The 11719-nt window shown below is 38.1% G+C and overlaps 1 protein-coding gene across 2 annotated transcripts; it reads right to left on the bottom strand.

Moving 5' to 3' along the window:
* Window positions 1-337: 337 nt before the first annotated feature.
* On the bottom strand, window positions 338-7976 carry LOC107926254 (eukaryotic translation initiation factor 4G). Of its 2 annotated transcripts, XM_016857053.2 has the most exons (10): window positions 7872-7976; window positions 7529-7771; window positions 7248-7381; window positions 6994-7143; window positions 6743-6810; window positions 6598-6654; window positions 4952-6376; window positions 1959-4867; window positions 1004-1198; window positions 338-877 (listed from the first exon to the last, which is right to left on the bottom strand). In XM_016857053.2, exons 2-10 carry the CDS (start codon window positions 7702-7704, stop codon window positions 547-549), a joined length of 5445 nt encoding a protein of 1814 aa, XP_016712542.2. In that variant the 5' UTR covers window positions 7705-7771; window positions 7872-7976; the 3' UTR covers window positions 338-546. The 2 variants fall into 2 exon arrangements, with proteins under 2 accessions (XP_016712542.2, XP_040931575.1); XM_041075641.1 differs by lacking the exon at window positions 338-877 and adding an exon at window positions 1481-1508 and having other exon boundaries at window positions 1085-1198; window positions 7529-7904.
* Window positions 7977-11719: the final 3743 nt, after the last annotated feature.

The following is an 11719-nucleotide window of genomic DNA, read 5'->3' as shown; positions in this document are numbered from 1 at the left end:
CAAAGATCAAATCTGACAGACCTCAAATATAAAATAAGTTGCTGAAGAGAAGAGAATACCAGTTCGTTTCTTTTTCTTTGTTGGATGAACTCTTGGTTCTTGTAGTAAAAAATCAAGTTCTGCATCAGATAGCAATCCTAATAAAAATTCAAGTTTGAATGATCAGAGATCAAACCTGACAACCAGGATGCTAAATTCTGTCTTAGGTTGTTTTTAAAATGCTGAACTCTTAGTTGTCGTAATCAAAGATCGAATTCCTGTGTTAAAAGATCAAACCTGACAATCTCAAATATCAAAAAAGTAAGTTGAGGCAGAGAAAGAGAATGGCAACTCTGGATGCTAAATTCTGATCTTTCTTAATTACAGTGAAATCTTTTCAAGAAGTATAATTAATGTAAAAAATATGGAGAAGAAGAATCCCATATGTAAAACCCCAGCCACCCACATAAAAAGAATTTTTTTGCGACTAGACTAAAGCGCTAGACATGAATTTCTTTCTAGTAACAAAATACAGAGGGGCATCAGTCACTAATCTATACTATACAATTAAATAAACTTTTCTAAAATGCTTGATTTGTTAGAATGTGGAGGTCGAAAGTCCTCCAATCGCAGACACGAACTTGCTCGAATTACATTCAAGACAGTTTCTCCTTTCTCTGTGTTAATTACCCCCAAGGTGCTTCCAAGAACATCAGCAGCCAGCCCTGTTTCTAGTAGACGCCCTGGCTCCTCTCCCCCATCATATATTAAACGTCCAATCTCACTCAGGGTAACCACATTTTCTACTATGATTTTGGCAAGGATATGACCAAGAAATTCAGCAGCTTTCGGAGCATCATTCACTACATCCTCCAATGTGCTGAGAACAGATTCAAACCTAAATGGACAAAAAAAAAAAACTCATAAAATAATGACCTCTGAAGGTTATAATCAATCAATAGATATCTACGTTAAATGGATACTTCATTCTCCCTAGGTACATATTGTTATATAATTCTCATACCCTTTAACAAGTTGATCTTGGCTCAACACACCATCATGGGACCTTGCCAGATTGACAAGTAGCTTTGCCAAAAGATGCCGTTCCATATCTTTCCTCTTGAAAGAGTCTGTTACCCAAAGAGCAATCATTGTCGGATGGAAGCTCTGAGAGTTCAAATCTTTGATGCACAAAGCAACTTCTTTCTCATCTCTAGCACTGAAAGAATTAAAAGAGAAAAGTGCTCAGTACTTGATAAAAGCAACCAGATATTAACATCAAAGGCTGAATAAAAAAAGGAGGGCAGCAGTATAAACATGAAATATGTACTAAAATTCTTAAGTTTACCATCAACGACTGCACTACTTAGCTTAAATCGAGCCATCAGAATCAGTATCAAAATCATGGAAGATATAAGCAACATACTTTGATTTTTTATTTTTTTTTAAAGACTCAATTTAAATCAAAATCCTATTAAGTTCCAGAAATTAGATAACTTACTATAACTTTTCAAGTTCACCATCATCAACTGCAGTACGCATTTAAATCAAGGCATCAGTATCAATATTAAAATCATGTAATTAGCCACATATTTTCAGTAAAACAACTTTCAAAACTCAATGTCCTTTGAGTTTTACAAACAACTAAAACTCTTGAAAATTTTGCTTCTAAATAAGTGACAAGACTGCATTGGAACAATTTAGTTGTAGTCACATCATTAGATTAACTACCAGCATATTTGATATTAAAGATCCTAAAGCCAAACACATTTTAGGAGCAGTTTTATATTTCAAGTTTCTGCCCGACTAAAATGTATAGTCTATAAATGCAAATGAATGTATTTGCATTTACATACATTTAAGGAGTATTTTGAGTGAAGCCTGATGTTTGGCCTCGTGCAGGAGATGCTGCAAGAGGTCTATTTGGGTTCCTCAAATCCCTATTACTGAAATTCATGCCAGGTTCCTGGGAACTCAACTGGTCATAAGCAGCTGGCGCTGCAAATCTCTCTCTCATATCTCTTGGCATGAATTCCTCTCTAGAACCATAATTAGCCCGCTCTGGTAGAGAACTAAAACCATTCAAACCAGCAGCCAATCTTCTTGAATCTCCAGAAATAGGAGAAACATCAGCTAAGGGAGTACTTGGCATTGCTGGCGGTCCTCTAAAATCCATCCCTCTAGCTAGGCCACGCTGATGGCCCAAAGCAATAGAATCATCACCGACTGGTCTTTGAGGCAAGGGAACTAACAAATTCCTAGTCTCAATACGCAGCCTGTCATCCATGCGAGCATCCTGAGCCCCAAAACCACGGAGCTGAGTTGGTGACCCACGGAAACTACCTACCTGAGGACCAGGAGAAGATAACACAGATGCTCGTGGGCCAAAATCCGAGGGTGCCCTTCTTGCAGCAGGATTGATGCCCGGACCATGAGCAAGCCTACTGGCTTGTGCTTGTCGCTCTTGAGCGGCATCTCTGTGCACTTCTTCAATCTTTTTAGGCCCGTCAACTTTCCTCCTCTGCTGCCACTTATTCTTTCTCAGATCAATAGCATCTTTCAACATGAACCTAACCCTAGAAGATAATTTCACATTGTTTGACAACTTAGCCATCCTCTCAAAATAGGCATCCATAGACACCTTTGCTTTGGGATGGTCTATCATTTCTCCAATCGTACTCATTAATTTGCACAAAGCCTCAATATCTTCTTCATCAGGATTCTCATATTCACCAAGTAATTTCTTGATGCATTCATGCATGATTTTCTCAGTTAACATTTTCTTCTTGTACACCTCTCCAATAAGTCTGATGTTACCCAACATTCGTCTCCGTGCCTTGATTCTCTTCTCCTCTCTTTCCTCCTCAGACCGTTTAGCCTCACCCACTTCCTCAACTTTATTTGCTTCTTCTTGCTCTCTCTCCCCTCTTTCAAATTCCTCCTGGCACTTGTTCAGCAGCAATCTCTTGAAAGTAATCTTTTCATTGCCTTCACTAAAATCAGGCAACTCTCCTGCCAGATGATAACAGAAGTTCGCATACATTTCACAGAAAGTAGGCTCCATCAAAGCTTTGTCAAAGATTTGTGAGATGACACCTGTGAGTGTAACTGCATTGTCAATGTTCACTGCTTTTACTTGCTCAAAGAGTTTCTCAAAGTTTTGGGGAGTTAGTTTGTTCAAAATGGCTTTTAGTTGCCTTTGCTTTAAGGTTTCCTCATCAGTAACTTTACCCATTTCATACTTTCTTGCAGCTCTGTGCATCATCTGTAATGGTGTTTGTGGTGAAGAAATCAACCCCTTCTGCGAATAGTTAGCAACAAGCTGCCACCTGTCAGTATCGGGACTATTTCTTGGCATCCCTCCTTGCAGACCCATGGGGTGCATTGGTCCAGCAAGGATCCCTCCAACAAATGGCAGCGATGTTTGAGCTCGTGGGTGCCTTACAATGCCAAAGTTACCTCCCTGGGCAGGCTGAAAACTTGCAGCAGCACCATAACTAGGATCAAGACGCATATCCCTTCCTGACCTAAAAGAACCAGATAGTTTCACACATCTCTCGTTATCAACCATTCCACTACCACGTCGATCTAATCGAGATCCACTAGATTGCCTATCCATTTTTCTTCTAGGACTAGGATATGAATCACGATCAACAAGGTGCGAGCCATTGACATTGGGAGTCATCAAGGGCTCTGCAATATCTGAAGCAATCTCAAAACCTTGTGGAAGATCAGTACACTGCTCGGCAAACTTAAGAAGGAAATCTCTGGAATACTTCTTTGATATATTCCCACTTCCATCTTTCTCGATATTTATTAACCCTTCATGAGCCTTCTCGCCATTATTAGAAGTTTCTAATTTTGGTGCACAGCTGTCAGCAGCATCTTCCCAATCATCAAGTTGAGCCTTATCCTGTGCAAGTTTCTCACTTCCTGTAGAATCCACCTGAGGGGACTCATGAGATACCAGCTTCAAATCAACCCCAGTGCAATTGCTCTCTGCACTTGCTGAAGGTACGACTGTCTCTTTCTTTTCCTCGGGACTTTTAAAAGCTATGTAGCGATCAGAAGTTGTCCCGGCAGCATCAGCCTTCTCAAGAAATTCTTGTCTTTTTTTCCTCCATCTAACTGAAGTACTCTTTGTCCTACTGAGATCTGGTGCAGGTTTGTCCTTTGAACTAGGTACAGGAACACCACCTCCTTCATATTTTGATGATGAATCGAAGAGACCAGTAGTTGTGACCAGAGTAGACTGCTGGTCAGATGCACCAGATTTAGTAACAGTGACCTCATTGCTATCGACGGCTTTTGCAGATGCATTGGAACCAAAGGTGATTACAACATGTGAACTTTCAAGATCTGTAGATTTGGATACTTTAGAGGAAGAAAAATCCATACTATCAGAGACTCTCTTATTTTCAATGCTAGCCCCAACGTCTTCATCAAGCATTGGACGTGCAGTAACAAAGGTAGGAACAATATAACTGGTAGTTGATACCTCCAAAGCAGAATTCTGATCGGATTCAAGCTCCATAGATTTCAAGGGATCCTTAATTCTATTAATTTCAGGTTTCAGTTGCTCATCAAGCTTGGAAGAACCATCTATATTAGCATGCTGAACCATGTCCAAGCAATCAACATTACTGCCAGTACCAGAAACTTCAGATGAATCAAAGGTTAAGCCGTTTCTCTTCCTGTCTGTCCTCAGATCTATAGAAGAAGTTGAAGAACCATTAATTGATGTTAACTTCTTGGTAGGTTGTGGCAAAACATAAGCAGCTGATGATGATGTTAAAGCTGTTTTGGCCCTTATAGTGTCAGAGACTGCACTGTCGGAGGAAATACTGTGTTCTGCAGTGTGGGAAGCCGAGTAGGATGTTGACATGGACTGTCAAACAATGTGTAAAAAAACATATAAATAGATGCAAAAAAAAATTACACGTGCAACAACAAATAAAGAGAATGAAAATACCTGATTTGGTGGCTGAATATGTCCTTCCTTACCCGGCTTCTTCTGATAATCTTTTACAGAGTTAGAATAGGTCAAACTGTCCCTCCCGCTGTCATTACCAACAACAACCCGGCCTGACTCCTCAGACATAGCAGCTGGAGCAGAAGATACGAACTCATCCAAGTTAGTTGCTTGAACTCTTTTTGTTGCTGTAGCTGGCAATGAATTGGATGCTAATGATTCACTTTCACATTTTGGCTGCTGTACAGAGCTCTCTTGACAAGTATCCAAATCTCTTTGAGCCTGAGATAAGCTACCGTCACTAGATGGTACTGAAGGTTTTAGTGATCCAACCTTTTCAACAGCGGGCAAATTAATTGATAAAGATGAATCTATCACCTTTTCTCCAGCAGAAACAATTGCTGGCTTGACTGTAACCAGTGTTATGCCTGATGAAGCAGAGGATGCTACATCGTGAACATCACATGCCAGTTCCACACTTGGTGATTCTAAAGTACCATGTTTAAGATTTACAGATTTATTAACTGGAAGTGAACCATGGGCAGCTGCTGAGTTCATATAAGAAATGTTTTGATGACTCTGGCCAACAGGATAATTAAATCTCAGCCCTTGGGCATTTGGTGCTACTGCTATCTGGCTACTAGACAATTGCAGAGTATTTGGTGGTGGATAAAAGATGGAATTGGTATTGTAAGGATCGGAATAATAGTTGATTGAATGAGGAGCAAATGATGGAACTGGTTGGAATTGAGAAGGCACAATAGGATGAGACCTTGGACCTGATGACCCACTGTCTAAATATGTATCTGTTCGTTCATTAAGCCTTAATTCTTCGCGAGTCTCAGGGTGTGTAATCTTGACAGTAGTTTTTCGAGGAACACTGAATTTCCCTCCTTGCTGTTGAGGATACTGAGGGGCAATGCCCATTCCCAAGTTGCCCAATTGGGGTGCAAGCTGACCACCCAAAGGTGGCGTGAAACTCAAGCCCTGACCCTGATGCATCATTCCCTGAAGTGGCAATGGGTGAGGCGAAAGACCTGGGACTAAAAGTTGCTGCTGCATCACCTGAGGGTCATTTTCCATTGGGATTGGCATACGCACTGGCATCTGGATTGAAGTAGCACTTACACTCAGAGACTGAGATTGAATCTGGGGATTACTCACACCAAATTGCATGGGAACCTGAGGTTGGTGATGAAATGGCATTTGCATTGAGGCCATGGGAATATTAAGATGAGATGACTTCTGTGTCTGGTTCGCAGGGGGTCCTGCGGAGGCTTGTACATCTTTTTTGACCATGGGCATGGAGTGAGCCTCCCCAGAATTAGATTGGCCAGTTGCAACTGAATCTTTTCTTGGTAGCTGCTGCCAAGGAACAGTAGTGGGCAAATTTGACACAGATTTAACAGAAGAACCATGGCATGCCTGCAGGTAAAAATGCCATTTAAATATATAAGTGAATTCCTAAGACTCCAAAACTATATCAGTTAAAAAGCATCAGATCATGAACATGGTAGACCAACAAATGTGATGGCCCCAAATATCTCGTATTCATATTATACTTGGTTTCTACAGAGTATTCTGCATTGTAACATTTCATGGTTCTTGAAAACTAAGCTGCATCTTTTTTATGGAAAGAGACAGACCTGATCGCGTTTCTGCTCATCCAAATTTGGGGGTGCTGAGCTAGTTTGTGCTGGAATCTAATACAGATGAGAACACAAGACCTGCTATTAGAAACAAGGCTTCAAATGGAAAATAGATGGAACACCAACATGAATAGTTAGATACCTGCATTCCATTCATTGAACCAGGACTTATGGACCCAAACTGTAAAGAGAATGCTTGGGATGCATCTCCTGGAGTTAATCCATAAGAAACAGTTAAAAGCATATAATTAGTTACATCAGCTTAAAGCTAGAAATGATATCATGGCAAGCGAACAGCCAAAATACTACGTAAATTGAAGATCCCCAAGTTTTCATGTAATCGAGGTAGTTTGATCTTATATACTTAGAACACCAAACAGAAAACAAACATACCCTTTGTGGGGTGTGTGGAAAAACTACTGTCAGAACTCAAGGAGGCAGATAGAGAAGTTGGAGCCTTCGGAACAGCTTGGGTGCTTCCCTGATTGGCAGGTGATCCAACCGGCTTGGCAACACCACTTGCAACCAGCATATTGGATGCTCCTATCAACAAAAATGAACATGAATGTGAATAACATCAAGATGATCCTAATTTATTCAATTATGAATCTAAAATCGGAAACAAGCTTAGGAATTTTGAATCATACCTTGCAATTGGGGCTGTACACGTGCACCAGTTTGTATATTACGAGCAGCAGAAGCATTACTAGACTCAGTAGAATTTACAGCCGGAGTATGTACCCTAGGTTGCCCTCCTTGTGCATTGTTAGACTTCTTAAAACTATAATATCAGGATCAACCAACAGAAAAACGATCAGCAATCCACAAAATCTCATAGAAAACCCTAAATTAACTGGCAATTAAACGCAAAGAAAAAAAAACAAAGCAGAAGTCGAAAGCCTAAAGCATGATGAAGAATTTCGGTTACCTTCGACTGGAAGATGAAGACGAAGAAAGAGACGATGAAGGGGCGGGACCACCGCCAGCCCCCTCACCGTAAACGCCTGAGGAGGTCCGCTGCTGCTGATTAGAGCTGGCGGATCGCCCTAATTTTCTGTACTGTTGTTGCTCACTTTTATCTGACCTTGATTGCTTGAAGGACATATATCCCACCCTTGACTCCTCCTAATTCCCCTCTTTTTTTCCCTTTTTTTTTTTTTAATTTCAATATCTGCATCCAAACAGATTGAAAAAATCCAAATGCGACATTATAAGAAGAATGCAATGAGAATTGAATAATTAGGGTTCGATCGGCTGAAGAGAGTGCGTACCTTTGATATTCAAAAGAGTGTGCGATACACACAACACAGCAGTACAAGCAGGATAGAATTAGAATAGCGAATGTCGGTTTATTTAATAAAAAATTTAAAAAAAATTTAACTTGTTTATTTAATTATTTAATATTTAATTTAATTGAGGGCTAATATATATATATGACAAATGAGGGCTAATATATTCATCAAACATGGCAGGGAACCTTGTTGGAGGTTGCCAAAGGTGGAACGTACGAATGGTGTAAGGACGTTGGAGACTGGTCACTCCTCATAGGATTTGTTCGATAGATTGAAATTTGTTCAACTGTTGAAGCTTAGCTATGTTGAAGCTGAGCTATGGGAAGCATACGATGGATTATGACAAGCTTAGAATAAGGGAGCAAGGAAGGTGATTATTTTGGTAGTTCAGAGGTTGTTCATATGTTATTGAATCCTATGTTAGAGATTTTACATTTTGCAATAGCTCGAAATGTCAATTATTTGATATAAAATCAATGCGAAGTGAAGATACAACATGTCTAGAAGAAAGGAAATAAAGCAACAAATATATTAGCTAGATAGGCCTCTAATAAGGAGATAGGATTCAACAGTTTCTTACAACCACCTGGTTATGTTTTAAATCTTATTCATAATTATCTAAAGGGTTTGACTAGGCAGTATTTGAATGTAAAAGTTCATTTTTGTCTTTTTTTTACCAAAAAATATATATTATTTGGTATTTGAGCTTTGCTTAAATGTTTAATTTTGTATTTGAGTTTTTTTAGTGTTTTTTTTTTTGCCTGAATGAATTACTTTAGTTTGGTTTAATGTTGAACCTAATATTTGAGTTTTTTTACCCTAATTAAGTACTATTGAGGGGGTTGACTACTTCGAGAGAAGCCTTCCAAGTGTCATCTACAAGACAGTCGATTGGACACTCAACAATGTCAATATTGTCCCCGTGGTTGGGGTTTTGTCTCCCTCCTCCATCGAAAGCCTAGTAAGATTGATAAGGGAAAGCGGCTAGATTAGTGGAGATAAGACTTACAAGACTTGGAGGAGATATCAATATAGTGTGTGATTGATTTTGTAATCACCTACATATGAGGTAACTCAAACCACCAATATAAGGGATATAAACCACATACTTACAAGTATGGTACCATTTGAGCTACATGAACCATACATGGCTCTCAACGAATGAGGGAGACAAAACCGCGACACGAGTAATACCTTGGCATTGTTGGAGACTCGACTAGTTGCTCGATGGAAAATACTTCAAAAAATTCTCCCGAATGAATCGACACCCTCAACCAGTACCTATGTCTTTTTTACTAAAGCATGCATGTCAAACATTCATTGGGCCAATTGATATCATTTGGTTTGGTACCAAATTGAACACTAGCACCAAATCTAGGTGCAATTTTGGGACAAATAAAACTCAAGTACCAAATGGTATATTAACTTTTTAGTTAAAAATAAATAATTTAAAAAACAATCCAACCAAATGACTATATAATTAATGATCTATTTTTTTAATAGGTTAAAATATGTCACACGTCCTCATACTTTTTAAAAATTTAGAGTTTAGTCATATTTTTATTTTAGGAATTTAGTTCCAAAAAATTAGGTATATTTAAAAAAATTAGGGTTTTAAGTCATTTCATTTGAAATTTAAGGAAATAGATTGATTTTGGGATATGTGGCAAAAATGTTCCAGCAGGAAGCATTTTCGAGTGAAATAAGAGGAGAGAGGGGGAAAACGCCCTCTCTACTGCCATGTCACCCAAATGATTTCTACATTAAACTTAAAAAAAATATAGTTAGCTTGAATTCTGAAAAGTCAAAAATCTCGCAATAAAGTTTTCTGAGAACCCAAAAATTTTGAGATAAAGTATTCTGAAAACTCGATAATCCTAGTATAAAGTTTTCTGAAAACCAGATTTATGTCCCATCTTTTTTGTGGCAGAATAAGAATATTATCTTAAAAACTTTTTAGAAAAATGCTTCTTAAAAGAAACATTTTTTTGACTTGTCATGTCCAATCTTTTTCAACGTTTTGAAATATGTTTCATATTTGGTGGTAGAGTTTCCTATAAAATGAATATTGATATGGAGAAGTTTTCATAGTTAAATTTCGAGCAGAATATTTGCATGTTAAGGATAATATTGTTAATATTAAAAATCTGAAGTTCAAAAAAATCGACCCAATAAAATAAATTAGTTTTAGTAAGTAAATTTGGTGTCGTTGTTTGAATTTGGGTAATGAGTACTTATTTTTGTATAATGTTTTCGTTTTAATTTTATATTAAACATGTGAAACAGGTTTTGTTTTTTAAAGATAAATATACGAATTAGAGTCGTTATTTATTATGACGGTCAAATTTGTGACACCAAAATTAGGGTTGTTTTGTATCAGTCCAATCTACAGAATTGACTTTCAATCAAAGCATCAAATTGAACGAGTTGCTATCAAGAATTAGAAGGAAACTCTTGATTTCAAGCCAGATGAGAAATTAAAGCTTGAAATATAGATATCTAAGGTTAATGAACCCTATTAGAGACGATACATTTGAGCTCAAAAGCGACATGAATGCCAAGTTGATGTTTGATATGTATTGCTCAACTAGAAATGTTATATTTGAGCTATATGCTCAGTTTGTCGATGTAGAGGAAGGTGGTCTGAGTTCGACAATAGCTCAAGTTAAATTGTTTTCGGAACAATAAGCAAAAAGTCCAACCACACAATTGTTCGATGGTTTCACGATATTGTTACAAAGCTCGTATCAAGGAATGCCAAAATCATTCTTGGGAAGGCATTCCTCGATTTCAGCCCTTAATTTCAACTTTGGCGTACAATCGGGGTTAGTAGGTACCTTGAGCACAGAGACCTCGATACGACATTTTGTGAGTGCTTTTGATTTCAACTTTAGAACATCGATATTCTATGTTGGAATTACTTATGTGGGTCTGCCATTAAGTTACACGAGTCAACAATCCATAAGTAATATTGGTCTTAACGTAGGGCTAATAAGAACGGATGATGTTTTCCCTACAACCTATACCGATGAAGGGACATCCAATCCTAGACATGAAATCATAATTGGGGTTGATAAAAAAAAGGAAGTTGAAATTGATGACAATTCAATCCTGGAGTTCGGGCCAGATGGTTCAGAAATTGCATTATTTTCTGAACCGGAGAACATTCCTATTGAACCAGAAGAGAGTGATTTTGGCAGTGAAGGTCTGGACAATACTAGAGGAATCCAACTAGCTTTTATGGTGTATGAACCTCCACCTCACGTGCTTAATGTCGACATTAATGCTGAAGATGAGTTAGAATTTCCAGAACTTCCTCATAGAAGATCAAGCCATGTGAGTTATTTTACAAATTTTGATGATTTACAAGTTGGAATAGAGTTTTCCTCCAAAGATGTTGTTGTTGATGCAGTAAAGCGGTATAACATAAACATAGGGTCAATTTCCATTTTACAAAACCGCAATCCAAAAAAAAAGAGTTGAAATGCGCAATGCATGAAAGTAGATTTCTATAGAAAATCATGACATCGATGAAAAAGAAGATGGAGTTTTGGACAATAAAAAAATATAACGTTCCACATACTTGTGTTGTTGCAGGTATGTCACAGGATCATCCAATATTAGATTCTAACCATATCTCTGACATTGCCTTACCTATGGCAAAATATTTGTGTTATTGTAGGTATGTCACAGGATTATCAGAAATTGGATTCTGACATTAACTTTGACATTGTCTTACCTATGGTCAAAGTGAATCCTCAAATTCTCATGCTGGTTTTAATTGCTAATACCTTAGTGAGTATAATTACACTGTGTTGTACTACAAG

The sequence above is a fragment of the Gossypium hirsutum genome, chromosome A08 (genome assembly GCF_007990345.1).
Source record: "Gossypium hirsutum isolate 1008001.06 chromosome A08, Gossypium_hirsutum_v2.1, whole genome shotgun sequence".
Classification (NCBI taxonomy): Eukaryota; Viridiplantae; Streptophyta; class Magnoliopsida; order Malvales; family Malvaceae; genus Gossypium; species Gossypium hirsutum.
Note: the sequence above shows the minus strand (reverse complement) of the source record. Positions and strands in the feature narration are given on the sequence as shown.

What these genes read in the sequence shown, in the direction of transcription:
- LOC107926254 (XM_016857053.2), bottom strand. Translation starts at nt 7,704, where the DNA reads ATGTCCTTCAAGCAATCAAGGTCAGATAAAAGTGAGCAACAACAGTAC. An exon ending in GTTCAATGAATGGAATGCAG is followed by an intron (nt 6,655 to 6,742) that starts GTATCTAACTAT and finishes CATCTGTATTAG; the next exon opens with ATTCCAGCACAAACTAGCTC. An exon ending in ATGAGCAGAAACGCGATCAG is followed by an intron (nt 6,377 to 6,597) that starts GTCTGTCTCTTT and finishes TTTTACCTGCAG; the next exon opens with GCATGCCATGGTTCTTCTGT.